The sequence below is a fragment of the Balaenoptera borealis genome (genome assembly GCF_965194805.1).
Source record: "Balaenoptera borealis genome assembly, chromosome: 2".
Classification (NCBI taxonomy): domain Eukaryota; kingdom Metazoa; phylum Chordata; class Mammalia; order Artiodactyla; family Balaenopteridae; genus Balaenoptera; species Balaenoptera borealis.
Window position 1 is genome coordinate 85,110,605 of NC_138867.1, and position 16,761 is coordinate 85,127,365.

The 16,761-nt window shown below is 35.5% G+C and overlaps 1 protein-coding gene across 9 annotated transcripts in view; it reads left to right on the top strand.

Annotated features, from left to right (window-relative positions):
• Positions 1-16,761, top strand: part of PAM (peptidylglycine alpha-amidating monooxygenase) — a 279,419-nt gene that overhangs the window by 245,335 nt on the left and 17,323 nt on the right. For all 9 annotated transcript variants that reach the window (XM_082375927.1, XM_082375933.1, XM_082375926.1 and 6 more), the window contains 5 exons: positions 294-423; positions 11,161-11,277; positions 12,976-13,048; positions 14,109-14,319; positions 14,735-14,935. In XM_082375927.1, coding sequence (XP_082232053.1) covers positions 294-423; positions 11,161-11,277; positions 12,976-13,048; positions 14,109-14,319; positions 14,735-14,935 — 732 coding nt within the window. The remainder of the gene's footprint in view (positions 1-293; positions 424-11,160; positions 11,278-12,975; positions 13,049-14,108; positions 14,320-14,734; positions 14,936-16,761) is intronic.

Here is a 16,761-nt window from a genome sequence, read left to right on the forward strand (position 1 = left end):
AGAAGACAGTCTCAAATTTGCCCCTTAATGACTTAAGGATAAACTGGTTTTACAATACATCTCATCAACAGGAAAAGAGCATATCCCCAAACAAGTTCACAGTCACTTACTTTATTCATAGCTCAGGAGGCTCCTTGGCATGTGCATGTGGTATATTTTATGTAGAGCATGGCTTGATTTTTTTTCTTTGCATCTGGTGACATTACTGCATGAACTTCTTATAATCATTGTGAATCTCCATGAGGTTATACTAGCTTTCTTTTTTACACTAAATGTATGGATTTATCTTTTAGATTTCCATGTAGAAGAGGCACTGGATTGGCCTGGAGTATACTTGTTACCAGGCCAGGTTTCTGGGGTGGCTCTGGACCCTAAGAATAATCTGGTGATTTTCCACAGAGGTGACCATGTCTGGGATGGAAAGTAAGTAATAATTTTTCCTTGAAGGAGTAAATGAAGATAAAAATAGCATGCATTGCTTTTCATTAAACTAAGAATAATGGTGAGAGAACTATCAAGGTTTTCTTTGAACTTGATTTTTGTGAGCAAAATGTATTTGTTCTTTTAGTATATGACTGTGACACATAGAAAAGAGAAAGTCTTGTGCATTTGAAAACAATTAAGGTAGTTTCACAAACTAGTTTATGGAAAGAAGGCAATAACAGTCTGTGATTCTGCCTACTTAGCATTTTGCTCTCTCCCCCTTGAAGCTACCTTCACATTCCTAAGGAAAGTAACATTAAAGGCAGTTAAGACAGTACATGGCTGAGGCATTTCAAGACTTCAGAAAAAATGCATCATGATCAATGATCAACGAAGAAAATTATTAGTTGACTACAATAAAGCACTTCATTATTTTCAAGTACTGGGTAGAGAACCATATTAAGGCCATTGGGCTCTCCCTTTCCATCAGACTTCTCCCTGGCATGATAACAGTGCCTTCTGGAGATTGTAGTTAGAGCAGCTTGGCCACCATATTATAGAAATAGTCAGTACCTTGGCCTTCACATTTCCATACAGATTAATTTTATTACTAAATTTGCATTTTTCCTGAGCACCGAAGACTTAAGAATAACAAGACTTAAGAAGACTTAAGACTTAAGACTTAAGAAGAATAACAAGACTTAAGACTTGTTAAGTCTAAGACTTATAGACTTATATCTAAGACTAATATCCCTGCTTTTCCCTCTGGGTTTCTCTTTCCAACCTTTTATTCTATCTTCCACTATCATCTTATAGGGAGTTTTGGTAAAAAAAAGTCTAACATTCATTGAGTGTTTACTGTGCTCCTGTGACTGTTCTGTTTACATAAATTACCTCACAACATTTAGGCACTGTTATTATCATCATCATTCACGTTTTACAGGTGAAGAAACCAAGAGAAAGTAAGTGTTTTGCCCCAGACCTCACAGTTAGCCTGGCAAAGTCAGGCTTCAGTTCCTTTCCATCTGACTCCAAAGTTGGCCCACTTACCCAGTTTGTTATACTTACTGCCTTTTAGAGGATTACGAGCACATTTACATGATTGTATTTTTAAAAGCTTATTCCAAAATTTAGCAGGTTATCTTAATTCTCCTGAGTAATGAATATCCATTTATTCATGTTTTATCACAAATTTACATATGAAGGTAAATTTTTTAATATCTTATGAATTAAGTGTAATGAATCTCTCCTTTCGAGTGTACAACTGTAGGGTTTCATTTGGAAAATTGAGGATCCACATATACAGTTCAATTGTTTTCTTCCTCCATTTTCAGAGATGCTGATTAAACTTAAGCTAACCCTGCTCTGTCACATACGCATGTATGTAGTTTTCTTTGTGCAGTTGAAGATGGAATTCAATTAGCATTTCAGAATAGATTGATAGCTTTGTTACTGTTTAATTGTCCTTTCCAATTGTCACACTCAAAAATGGAATCTGAGAAAGAGATCACTTCTGAGTTCAAAGCCATCGAACTCAGCATCCCTATTCATACATCTCTGTTACATCATCTTAGTCATTATTGAACATCTAATTATATTTTCACAAGTGCTTTCAAAAGCAAACTATTACTATTCATTGTAGCATATTCTTCATTTTAATGAATGTTGCTACATTTTCCACATGGATTTCTAGCCACATTTTACCAGACGAGAAAATTACAGCATCATTTTCTCCCATTGATACTGTTTCAGCTGGCTAAAGCTAAATTGGACAAAGTCCAATTTTCCATTTTAATGTGATATTCATTCCAAGTAAACGGCAGAGGCTGGAATAGTTTAATAGAAAAAAAAAAAAGGGATCAGTAAAGGCCAGCTTGGGGTAGATGACACAAGACTGTGAAACAAGAGCCACATAAGAACATTTTCTGGGACGTATATGGCTGTCCTAGCTGAAGACCTGCTTTTTCCTGGCATCTTGCTTTCATCTAGATAACCAGTATCATGTGGAAATAGATTCCAGTTCCATTGCCAAAGCCCCAGTGTGTTTACCCTAATAAATGGCACTGACAAAGGGCCAAAAATGCAAGACTTCTTCAGGGCAGGCATGCTGATTTTACTCATTAAATCTGTTTCTTCTTTCTTCTTCTTTATCTTTCAGGTGTAAGAATATTTGTTCTCTCTCTTTCCTTCTGCCTCTCTTGTATTTCCTGTTGGCCTCTAGCAGCCTTTGCAATCCATGGTTGTGAGGAAGTTCTCTTCTGGCACTCGGATCTCTGCTTTTAACACTGTCTGCTTTATTATTCACAAAGGGAATAAGAAGTGGATTACTCTGTTAGTTATTTTGTAGGAAAATAGATTCGGATGTGTGGGCCCTGCTCGTTGAACAGTCATATGTGACCATCCTTCCTACATGTATAAGTCACATTATATAGAATAGACAATGTACATAATTTTTCTTTTTCCTCATTGACTATCCAAGGATTATACAAAGAAAAAGACAACACTTTCCAGAAGAATTTATTATGTGCTAGTGAGAGACAATGGAAATTAAAAATGGGGTGGAAATTGCATTCTTGTTGCTACCACTGTTTGGATAGAAAGATGAGAAATCCTGTATTAATTTTCCTCAGAATCTTTCCCATCCTGATACTTCTCATGTTCACAAAATTATAAGTTCCATAAGGCTAGAGCTTGTTCTAAATCAAATCTTAATAGTCTATATCCCCTAATTTTTTGTAGTTGATCATTCTTTAAGTATCAGACAGTGCTTGGAGTTAATAATAATCCCTAATTAATACTCAGTACTCAAAGCTCTTTTGATATCATCACAAAAACTGTCTTTATAAGTAGTATTACTCTTCATTTCTACCTGATAGCCTTGATCAGCTCTTACTTTTCTACTTAATCATGCTAAATAAGCATAGCAACAAAATAATAATAATAGTAGTAGTAATAATAGTAATGATAATGATGATGATGATAAAACACTTACCCTCCTGAAAGATGACTGTCAACTCCCTTTCTCAATTTGATTTCCATTTTCTTCCCTGTCTGTCAATATGGCTACTTTAAGATGCTTCTCCTAGCTAAAATAGGAAATGCCTATTACCAGCAGGGTGTAATGAAACTTTAAAGAGCCTCTTGTCTGCCCTGGTGCTCGGGCAGCATGGCAGCTAAAGCTGTTTAAATGCCTCCCAGCAGGAGCTGGGTAGCTCCTGCCTCAGTAACAGCTGTTCCTCGGTCTCTGTCAAAATCACCACCATTGTCAGAGGCTTGCTTCTTGGCCTTTCTTTTATTTATCTCAGCTATGGCTGAGGTTCTACTGTGCAGGCCTCACATCACATACCCTCTTAAGTAAACCATGGGTTTTATCCCTAATTTTTAGGTGCTAAAAGGTGTTTCCATTATACCACTTGTCATTTCTTCACATGGAGTTGGAAGGGATTTTGGAAGTTGTATCACTTGGAATTCTTTCTGTAACCAATAAGGGAGAAAACCCAACACAAACTAGCTTAGGGAAAGAAATTTATTAGTTTGTATAAATAAAAACTTTAAGGGTATGGTAGCTCAAACGACACCACCAGCACCTATTTGACACATTTTCTCCTGGTTGGCTCCATTCTTAGACCCTGATTGATCTTCCTCCCCACTTGCAGCTTCAGAATTACAGAAGAGGTAGTCTATGTCCTTGATGTAGGTCAACAGGAGATCCTTAAATGGAGACTTTCAGTGTTCTAAAACACTGTCAGTGTTCTACCTGACTTTAGGTCTTATTTCTTGCATCCTAAACCAGTCACTGTGGGCAGAGGAATGAAATCCACTCTTTGGCTTAGCCTGACTTCTTGTTCTATCCTTGGAATGTGAGAGTAGAGTTGACATTATCAAAAGCAAGTGGACTGAGAGTGGGGCTCAGACTGTTGGGTCAACTAAAGAAAAACTGAGGTTTCATTAGCACAAAATGGGGCAGTAGACACTGGGCACCCAGAATAGCAAATGTCCACCAGAGAGCTCATCTCCAGCTTCCTGCTGGGACATCTCTAAACAAAATCGTCCATAGTCATCTGGAGCTTGAACTCTCAGTGCCAACAAATTCCCTAGATGTGAGACATACTTTCCAGTTATGGGACTCATCTAGATGTCATAAAGTTCTTCATTATGTTAAACTCACATCTGTGTCCTGTAACTTCACCTTCATGACAGCCAAATGCAAAGTGAATTTACTCCCATTTGTTCATGTCAATTATTTGCATATTTAAAGAAAGTCTTAATCTTCTCCAGACTAAATATCCCCCAGGCCCTCAGCCAGTCTTCATACTGACATGATACTTTCATCTGAAGGTGCTCTGGTTTCTCAGTCCTTTAAAGTGTTTGGTTGAGAAATGGCCACAATACCTCATGTGTTAGCTGATCAGCAATGCAATTACTTTCCTTGATGTGTATTCTAGATATCTATTAGTGTAAAAGGGTTCTATTCACTTTTCTTCAGCAGTCATATCTTGTGTTACCTTGTTACTATGTGTTGAATTTGTAATCTACTAGAATCTCCAAATGTATTTCATGAAATTGTGCTGAAGTTTTTACTGGAAATGTATACTTATGCAGTGCTTTAAAAACACTGAATTCAGGATTTTATTCCAAATACATTTCACTTCATTAGGTTTAGCATTGCTTCAATTTACAGATATTATTTTATTCTTAATTAACCAAAGAATGAGCTGTCCCTTCCAGCCTGGTATTAGGTCTGTTTGATGAGCTTGCCTTTCACATCTTTATACATGTTGTTTATAAAATTTGAATAGTTGAATGATTGGTTTAGCAAGTTTTGTCCTTAGAGATGTGGTCTTCTGGGAATCTTCTCCCATTTGCCCTCCAAATAATTTGTTCACAAACCACCTCTTCATCAATGTTTTATGGAACCTTGTGAGGTTCTATTGTTTCAGAAATCTATCTGCTTTCTAACTTTCATAAAAATCAGTTCAAGATTTGCCTCCCTAGTTTTCTGGAGTCTCAGTTAAGATATATCTGCTTGAGGTCCTGCTTCTGTATCTGCAAATTCTTTCATACCTTAAGAATTAATTGGGCCTGGAAAATTGAACTCAAAATGACTGAGTGGTACCTTAGTATCTTCACATCTGAGAGAAAATTGTAAGGAGTTCTACAAAAAGAATGTTTCCATAGTCTACCCTTTTCTTTCATATTGCCATTTCCGGTTTTACTCAAGCCATTTTCTTCCAGTTTTATGCCACTTTCTCTGATTCTTCTTGGCTATGTGACTATTCTTCCTATCTCTTCTACATCTACAAATTAAATTTGATAACTGGAGGGGAGATTCTCCAGTCCAGTGAGGTCAATCCTAGTAAGAGAAAACCACATGTTTTGAAGACAGGAGACCTGGGTTTGAATCTTGGTTACCATCTCCTACCTTTGAGACCTGTATCAAGACATTTGAACTCCCTGACTCTGTTCCCTAGTCCAAAAAAATGAAGACTTTAAAAAGTGCCTCACTCTGTTGAGTAACAAAAAGCACTTTGTTAAGTAACTCATTCCCAGTGGCCTTATTGACGGAACAGAGCCCGGTGCTGTGATACCTAGTTCTTTGTTCTTTTCATCCCGATTTGGGATGTCTCTAGCGCTAGGTCCATCAGGACACTGAATAGTCATACTGGTTTCTTTTCCCACCTTTTTTCTTCCTCATAGGAATTTTTCAATGTGTATATATTCAGAAGTAAGCGTTTTTAACATAGTATTAAATTATATTCCATTTAAAGTCTTTGGTCTTATTATGGTATGTCTTTGCTTTCCTAATGTTGAGGGTACATTTCCACTTATTTTCTCACTTGAAAACCTATGGTCCTTTCTCCAGCCTCTTAATTTATATAATTACAACATTATATTTTACTTCTCTCTTCAGTTGCTATTATTTATTTTGCATTTCCTTAATTTTGATTGATGGCACAGAAGTTTATTTTCTCCCTATTCTAGTTCTTTTGTGTGAGAATATTGCAAAGCATTTCTTTTCAGCCTTATCTAAACTGTTTGATTAGCTGCTAATGTGCAAAATCATTAATGGGGGATTCAAACTGCTAAAATAAACAACTGATGAATTCCAGCCCACAGGCCGCAGTTCAGTCTTTCCTGCTGAGTGCTTTTTCAGAGAAGCAGACAGAAATCAGCAGTGCTTCAGGCACTATGTGAAATGTGCAGGGTATTATTATATCCTGTAAAAAGTTAAATGTGGTTGAAATAAAGACCTCTCTGCAGCATATAATGCAGGGTAGCTGCTTTAGAACACTAAATAAGCAGTTTGCTATAACAACAGTGTATCCAGCTCTATAATCTGACATCTGTTTGTGAACTGTTAGAGCGTTACTTTTCTTTGAATTAGAAGAGAGTTTATAAATTACTTTATTTGGCAGATTTAATGTGAGTGTGTGTGTGTGTGTGTGTGTGTGTGTGTGTGTGTGTGTGATTTTCCCATTTCAGAAAAACATCAATTCCTTTTATTACTTGCCCTGTGTAACTGCCAGGGGCCAGCTGTTAGTTGCATGAGGCTCCAGTGATCCCAAGTGAAAGGATTAGGACTCATCAACCAATCCACTGAGGGACTGAATGTCCCTTGATACTGCCAGTTTAAACATATAGACATCTGGTAAATGGTATCACAAAAGATTTTCAGTGAAAGGGTTGGACCTATTGTGTTGTGGTCAATTCCTTAAAGCTATGATCTTTCTAAGAATTCTAGAATGTTATTATTTGTTATTTATGTTACTGAAGTAAATTAATATATTCAAATGATGCTAATATCAGTAAATTCAAGAATTTGCCTAATCACTGAGATCCTTAATGGATACAGGGGAAGTGTAGTAATACTATGACTAATAATCATAGAGCCAAATACCATAGGAAAATGGTTAGTCTAAAGCATCACATAAAATGCCCTCTGTACATGCTAATGACATGGGAGTAATTTGTGATAATTAAAAAGAAAAACACTAAAAAACAAACCATATTATTAGTTGTTACATTGTAGTGAGATACTCAGAAAAAAATCTTGATAAGTTGAGAGATCTGATATTTTCTGTGTATCCAAATTTTTATTATAAAAATCTGATTTATTTATTCTGTGGCTTATTTACTTTGTTACTTATTTTTCTTTTGGCTCTTTCATTTGCTATTTCACAATTTATTATAACATCACCAAAAAATGGTTAATAAAATAAAAGAGTATGATCCTCAAATTAGTTAATTTTGCTATTTTTCCCACCATTAGACATTTCTAGATTGTGAATATAGATGCCCACACACAATTTAGGTTTGTGACAGCAAAATATCAACTACTTGATATATTTTTTTCTGTATTCATGAGCAGTGCAGAACAGCACCATTGATAAAGGATGTTTTCACTTACCTACGCATCAGCTACAACATTTCATTCGATCTGACTAGCATAAGGACTGTGAGTCGGGGTTTATTTATATTTCTTCCATGACATAGCTTGTTTTCTTGGAAGCCAAGCTCAATATCGCAGGTTCTTGACTTTGAGCTTACATGGCTGCCAGAGAGTAATTTAAACTAGAGTTTGCATTTGTAAATATTTAAGTGTCTGGAGAAATAAGCTGAAGCTATAAAAAACATGATTTAAATTAGAGGAGGTCAACATATGCTCCTGAAGGTGGGGGTGGGGAGATCTACTTTCTCTCCATCATAAGTTGTAGGAATGTTATTTCCTAAAATAGTAGGACCAGAGATTTAAGACTGATGGTGAATATTTAAGTGAATGACAAGACAGACCAAAGAATTGCTGTTGCTGCAACCTATTGCTTGGGGAAATCATGAACAAGTAAATATGTCAGGCTTCCTGGATGGTTTGTCATTTTGCAAATAAGAGATACGGAATTAGGTATGCTGAGGTCTGATAGGCTCCAGTTTTATCAAGATATGCAATAGGCAATTGGACTGCCACTGTTATTCGCTGTCAATAGTGGGTCAGAACACTGTCTGCATGTCAAGTGGATAGCACTTGGTAAGAATTATGAGGACTCGGTGACTTTCCATATTACTAACTCCTAGGTGGGGGTGGGGTGAAGTAATGTACTAGTATATTCCATGCCCAAGTAAATAAACTGCAAGAATAAATGAAAATTTTAGGAAATACAAAATGGAAAGGGAAATCAAAGTATAATCAGTGGATTTTATCAATATCAGTATCCTGGTTATGATATTGTACTGTAGTTGTGCAAAATGCTACCATGGAGGAAACTAGGTAAAGTGTACACAGAATCTCTCTGTATTATTTTTTCTTGTAACTGCATGTAAATCTACAGTTATCTCAAATTTTCTTTAAAAAAAAAAGGGAAAACAAATTTTAACACCTTAAAGTCAAAGAAAACATAATTTTCACATTATTTAAATTACTGTTATGCCACTACAAATCATGAAATGTTTCTGAATAATGAGAAATATGACTTAGGCCTTAAAAGAAATGATAAATGAAGAGACTTCATCCTATTACATATGAATATAAAACTGTAGCATACTATGAGTCTTAGACATACTGAACTTAAGTTATCCAGTATCACAGACAAGTTGTTAAAAAGATAGATCATTGATGGTTGAATCCAATACCTTTGTTTTCTAGGGGAATTGGTATGATGTTTTTAGTACAGAAAGTCACATTGAAAATACAGTTTCAGATATAGGATAAACTCTGGTGTTTCATAGTACTGAGAGTTACTTCACGTTTGCCCTTTACCAGTGTCTCCTGATTTAATAATACCTTGTATATTCTTACATTGGTTTGAACTAATAAAATTTTTTATTTCAATTTAATAATGATCTCATGACTATCTTATAAAATCTGCTCTGTTAGTGATGTTACTTCCATTTCGTTAACTTATGTATTTTTTTTCTACGTACTGGTGTGTGGTTTTAACTACACGTAATAGCGTATGTAAGCAATATTACTTAAGTTTTAGGTTGAGAAAGCTGAATCAATATTTTTTATTCAATTGAATGCATCATTAATAAGAACTGCTTCAGGGACTTACTAGTATCTTTCAGGAAAAATATACCCAAAAGACTATGACAGTCAAGAAGCTCAAATAATTGTGTGATGTATATTTTTAATGGCAAGAGAATGTAATTTTGAAATTTTTGTTCTCCTACTGAGACTCTGCATAAGTTCCATAAAAATAATAACCAACTAATCAATAGAGGTATGACGGATTTGAGCAGTCTGTCGCCTTCCAAATTTGCAAATGTTTCTCCATAAATATTTAATATTATTCAGATTCTTTTGCTTATACAGTTGAACTACAAAATATTAATAGTTTTTTTCACAGACTTGTCTGATTCTATAAGGGAAATTCTATTTTACAGAAATATTCATCTGGCAAAATATATATATTATACATTTTTATGCCCCCCCAACACCCACACACATATGGCTTAACTATGTGCTGATCAATTCTTTGCTTTTGAAAATATAAGTTGGTCTCTTGGTGCTTTGTATATTTTCCTCTTTCACATAAGCTTACATTAGAAGAGCTTATCTTTGTTATTTATCCCCAATAATTTCCAAAACAGGTATTTAAATAAGTACAATGTCTGTGATAACTGTCAACTTAAAGAAAGATATTACTAACAATTCAGATAGAAATATAAATGAAAAATATATATAAACATACATGTTCATAATATTTTATAATAACCTGGCAGGTACAGAGTTAAAAAAGCAGAAATTGTCATATGCATTTTAGTGTTTACATTAATTATTATATAGATGTCCATTATGTACTTATAGAAAAATTGTTATATGGAAAAAGTTTTATGTCTCTAAACACATTTTTGTTTCAAGAATCAATTATGTTTTATATTTTCAAAATATTTTGAACATTCCGTTCTACATCCTAATAATATGTATTTGCATGTTGTACCTACAGCAAGTAAAATAGCAAACATAGTTTTGATCACTATCCTTCCTGCTACCAGTTACACTTTCCTTATCATGGCACAGAAAGTTAAGTTATGACTTCTTTTGTAGTTTGAAAGAAAGTAACTATTGAATTAAAACATTTTGAGGAATCTTTGAAAAAAATTACTTTAAGAGTTCTAGGGGGCTTCCCTGGTGGCGCAGTGATTGGGAGGCTGCCTGCCAATGCAGGGGACATGGGTTTGAGCCCTGGTCTGGGAAGATCCCACATGCCGCGGAGCAACTGGGCCCGTGAGCCACAATTACTGAGCCTGCGCATCTGGAGCCCGTGCTCCGCAACAAGAGAGGCCGCGATAGTGAAGAGGCCCGCGCACCGCGATGAAGAGTGGCCTCCGCTTGCCGCAACTAGAGAAAGCCCTCGCACAGAAACGAAGACCCAACATAGCAATCAATCAATCAATCAATCAATCAATCAATCTTTAAAAAAAAAAAGAGTTCTAGGTAGTGTTTCTCCAACTCTCATGTGAATATGACTCACCTGGGGATCTTGTGAATGTGCCGATTCGTATTTGGTGTGTCTGAAACCTTGCATCTCCAGGCACTGCCCATGCTGCTGCCCCACTGACCACTCACTAGTTCTTCAGGCTGATGGTATATCTGAAGTGTGAAGGGCGAAGAGTGAAGTCAGGCACATCTGAGCCCTTCTCTTGATTCTGTATTTAAAATCTCAACTGAATGGTCTGCATTTCTCAAGTTCACTGATGTTTCTGATTGGTTTATTTTCCATTCTAATGCTTTTTTTTTAGCTCTTTTGACAGTAAGTTTATTTACCAGCAAAGAGGTCTCGGGCCAATTGAAGAAGACACTATTCTTGTCATAGATCCAAATAATGCCGCAGTGCTCCAGTCCAGTGGAAAAAATCTGTGAGTTAAATTACTTGACTGTCTTTCAGTTTCTAAAGAGGTGGTTCTAAACCCTGACTGAATATTAGAATCACCTGGGAAGCTTCCAAAAATTAGATTCAGATTTAGTCTGGGAGGGGGCCCAGGTATCAAAATAGTAGTTTGAAAGCTCCCCAGGTGATTCTAGTAGGTAGTCGAGCTTCAGAGAGAATTGACACACATGCTAATGAAGTGACTTGCTACTCAGCTAGATCTGAAGGATTAAAAAAAAAAATTCTTGAGCAGAAAAGTTACGTAACCAAATTCACCAACCAGTCACCATTAAGAAAAAAGGCTTCTCTCTTCCCATCTCAAGGCAAAGACTAAACAGATGTCGCTTTCAGCTTTCCATAGCATGCATAGGTAATTTGGCTTTGAAAGCTGCTCATTATTTGGTCTTATTCCTAGATGGCATTTGGCAGCCAAAAAAAGTTGGCTGATATTATGGTCATTGAAACAAAGGGGCACCTGCTTACAGAGTGTCCACAACAGCTATAACCTGGCAGCTTTAGGAGCTATACCCTGCTCCATCTGCTTAGGCACAGGGAAAGCCAGCTTCTTTGAAAGGCGGGGAGCCATCCACTTTGAATGCAGCTGCTTATGGAGATGGTAATAATTAGCTTTTTATAGGATTCTAAGATGGTGAGTCAGGGGCCAAATTCTAATATACCAGCCCCCCCACTCATTGTGTCTGAACCTGTCTCTTCAGTGCTCTACCCATTAATCAGAAGCATCTCATTCCAGAAAGGAATTAAAGAGGAAGGCAGAGCAACTGCTGCTAAATCAGCTTAGCCAACAGCGGGGTTTCTATGTTGAAAGCAAATCATAACCCTCACATTCAGTCACCAAAAGAGAGATCTAGTTCAGTTTATTAGTCAAGATCAGGGTGTTACATTCTTGGCTCATGAAAAAAAAAAAAATCTGTGATGCCAACACCTTGCAAAGGCTAGAAGCTGACAGACGTAGCTTGTGGATTGTCAGGTTTGACCACAATCACATCAAGACATTGTCCATGTGTTTTTAACTCTGTCCAAGTTCCTTAAGCCTGTGAGCCTCTGACCACGTTACAGTTCTCTTACCCAGGTCGTTCCAATTGATTTGTTAAACAGATTAACCTTCTCTAATGATTATCCAGCACACCACTTCTCTTTGCTTAGATGATCACAGCCCATGTCTGCTGGAAGTTGTTTTCTTTGGGTTTTACTGTCTTTAGGAGGTACTCTTAAAGCTTTTCAGTCATATATTTAATATTTTATATTAGTACAGCATTATATTACCTTGCAGCATGTTTAAGCTATTCAAACCATATAAATCCATTTATAATTCTCTAGACAATTTGTTTTATACACATTTCTTTATGATCTTAGAACTTATTTTCAAATTGATGTTATTTGTGTTACTTAATATACCATACTTTATAATATTTGTAATTGATACATAGGCTTCATTTATAGATTTTTAGATGATTAAATACCGCTTAAGATTTTTCACAAGGAGGTCTCTATTAAAATGGGTATTTTCATTTAACAATTCATTTTGGTCTTTCCTTTAGTAATACAGGTATACATTTATCAGTTTTTAAATTTATATTGCCTTTACAAATTAATTAGCAAAAAAATTTCCTCTCATGTATGCTTTGGCAGTAGTTATATAATTAAGACAATTGTCTTTATTTTGCAGGTTTTACTTGCCACATGGCTTAAGTATAGATAAAGATGGAAATTATTGGGTCACAGATGTGGCTCTTCATCAGGTAATCTTCCATTTGGCAGTTATTCAAATAGAAGTTAATGAAGTAATGCTTTCAAAATGCTCTGGAGTTGTCTGGGTCTTTTTTTTTTTTGATTTTATTTATTTTTTTACACAGCATGTTCTTATTAGTTATCTGTTTTATACATATTAGTGTATATATGTCAATCCCAGTCTCCCAGTTCATTCCACCACCACCACCCCCTGGGTCTTTCTTTGTGACCCAGAACGTTTATAACAAAAGAATGGAACAGCCATATCTGAAATGGTGCTTTTAGAACTCAGTGCTAGGAAAAACTTACATGTAAATGATCAAGTCACCCTTCTCTGTGTGGCTGGCAGGAATCTTAGGGCCAGATGTGAAGCTTCACTCTACCAACTGTTTGGGCTCTCCCAACCTCCTTAGCTTTCCATATCTGCTTTTCTTTCCTCTGTCCCCAAGTCTTAGTTCTTTTTCTAAATCACTTTATGTGTTTTATGTATTTTTCTTAAGCTACCTTAATCTTCTTTAAATTGAGCCAAGGTCTCTATTGTATACGTTTATATGTAAAACAGCAAATCTTTGTTCTTTTTAAAGGAAGTTCTGTTTCCATTAGGGTATATCATAATGTCTTTCCCTTAAAAGATAAGCTCATGTTTAATACCTGTTTAATGGGTAGGTGGGAAAGAAGTAGGAAAAGAAACTGGAGCTCAGAGGCATAGCTAGTCTTCAGACATCATCTCAGTAAACATTTATTGCTCTTGTATTGTCTGGAGAGCGTTATACCATTAGCTAAGGAAAGACAAAAAGGAAGTGTGGGGATGGGTGGAACAGGACATCCATACTAGTCTCCATTCACCACTAATGACCTGGATGACCTTGGGCAGGTCACTTAATCTCTATAAGCCTCATTTTTCATATGAAGGAATCAGACCTGATGATTTCTAGAGTCCCATCCAGTTCTGAAAAGAACCTGCTTTCAAATAAGTCTGTGAGAGCTTACACCCTGATTGCCTTAGTCAGGTGGATGTGTGTCAATTAGAACCATGCAAAGTGGGTAAGGCTTTTGTTCTTTTTTTAAAAGGTGTTCAAACTGAATGCAAACAATAAAGAAGCCCCCCTGTTAATCCTGGGAAAGAGCATGCAACCAGGCAGTGACCAGAATCACTTCTGTCAACCTACTGACGTGGCTGTGGATCCAGACACAGGAGCCATCTATGTATCAGATGGTTACTGCAACAGTCGGATTGTGCAGTTTTCACCAAGTGGAAAGTTCATCACACAGTGGGGAGAAGGTACTCAGTAAGACTCTTGATCTCTAATTGTAATTATTGGCCAACATCATTAGGAACAAGAGATTGGCCACCCCTCACATTCTTTAGGATGTAATTGTCCCCTGGAGTGAGGAAAACAGGGCCTCCATATACATCCAGTTGGCTGTTCACACACACACACACACACACACACACACACAGTCTTATAAGAGGAAAAAGAATGCTTCCACCCCAAAACTTTAAAGTTTGTCCAAATAGGGAGAAAATCTGTAATGTATTTGTGGGTGAGAGATATTAACTGCTTTAACTTATTTTTTCCCCTGGTTCCAGATACTTAATGGTTTACTATCATGAATTTTGAAAATTATAAAACTTTAGAGTCAGACTTTGGGTGATTTTACAAATTGTAAATCTGAGGTTTTTCTTTGTTCTGTAGAGTCTACTAAGAGCAATCCTAAACCAGGCCAGTTCAGTGTTCCTCACAGCTTGGCCCTAGTGCCTCATTTGGGCCAATTATGTGTGGCAGACAGGGAAAACGGTCGGATCCAGTGTTTTAAAACGGACACCAAAGAATTTGTGCGAGAGATTAAGCATGCATCATTTGGAAGAAATGTATTTGCAATTTCATATATACCAGGTATTTCATCTTTATTTTTTGTGTTTTTTCATACTACACTCTATTCTTAAAAAGTGTTTGTCTTATCTTAATATGCTCTTATTGTAATTTTTTTATTAAGGGATTGAAGATGACTTATATATCAGATCTTAAAATATTTAAAACTGTTAGTGCATTGTAAATCATTTTCAACTCAAGTGCCACTGTTCTTTATATGGAAATAATGAAGAACTCAAAAGATTTAGCAACTGTTTGTGATGGATTAAAAAATTGTTCCCAAACATTGATTTTTATTTTTCCTTGATTATGGTCATCTGCTTTAGTTATTAAATGATTAATATTATGTCTGCACACATCATCAACAGATGGTATGTGTTGATAAAACCAGTATTCAAAATACTTCTGCTTCACATTTTTTTAAAGAGTGTCAGCCAATTTTTTTAAGATAAATAGGTGACGTAAGTGAGGCTTATGTGTAAGTGTCAGGAGAAATGATCAATGAAATCTGGAATTTTTTTCTCATTTTCAAAATAGATTTCTTGACTTAAAGAAACTCAGAAAAATAATTCAAACTTACAAAATAAGGTTCATTTAATTCATATTAAAAAATAAGTTAGCATAAGATTTCTTTATATCATGAATACTGAACAACTGAAAATATATTTCTAGAATTTATATACAATTTTTGCAATATATTTAGTAAATATATCTATACCTATATTAAAGTTGCATTAACTACATGGTTATCACTATAATATTTATATTTCTTATGCTATTAAAGTTGTGTATGGCTACTATCTTCCCAGGCAGCCCCCAATTTATTTGGGTCATGGAATAAAGGGACTCAAGTGACTGAAATAGGAACAAGTTTGGCTTCACGAAGGAATAAGTAATAAAAGAAAGTAATGAAGGACTCATTAATGTCAGTGAAAGATAAATTCTCATGTTGGTTTTTACCTCATATTTAAAGAATAAATTTGGCAAGACCATTTACTTAACAAAGAGGGTGATCCAGTTCATAATGAAAAAAAATAAATCAAATATGAGGAGAAAAACATCAGGAGAAAAGATGAGAGGAAATCTGGTTAAAAAGAGAATCTCAGCAATAGACAAAGTGTATTATAATTGGAATTCTCTCTATGACGTTGCACAATAGTAATTGATGTTGATAGTGTTGATTTTTTCTTAATATGATGTGCTAAAGACCCCTATCCTGAAATCCTTAAAGAAAGATGAAAAACCCTTCAACACTGGTTTAGTATTGTGTATATTTTAGTGTTTTAATTCTTTAAAACATAATATTCAATCATCTGAAGTATTTATTTAACCAAAACATCACAGTTTCCATTATTTTGGATAAACACTACTATACTAAGAAATATAATTTTACTTCAAAGAGTATTCATGGAATTAATATAAAAAGATGGTCTAATTTTTTTAATTAGGAAAAAATGTCTTTGATAATCTGAAATATGCATCTCACATTTTCAAGTGTTAGTTGTTTAAAATCGGATCATTCTTCTATCTACAGTGTAACTTCACTTTCTTTGAATATTTTTCTCTGATTCTACTTGTAGCTATAGTAGATATTAAATATTTTTTAAAAGATCTGATACCCCCAAATGATTGCCTTAAATAACCTGACTCTTCCCATCCCTATTTAGAATACCTGCGATATCTATATATCTATTCCTCTACCTATGTCATCTCCTCCATATCTATGTATTCCTGATTTCTACTGGCTTCCTAAGTGGAACAAGCTTTGCAGTTCCTGGTTTTTCTATTACAAGGAAGTTAGTCTCCTAACCTGCTTGCCCCTTATCTTATTACTCAGAAAGAGACATCTG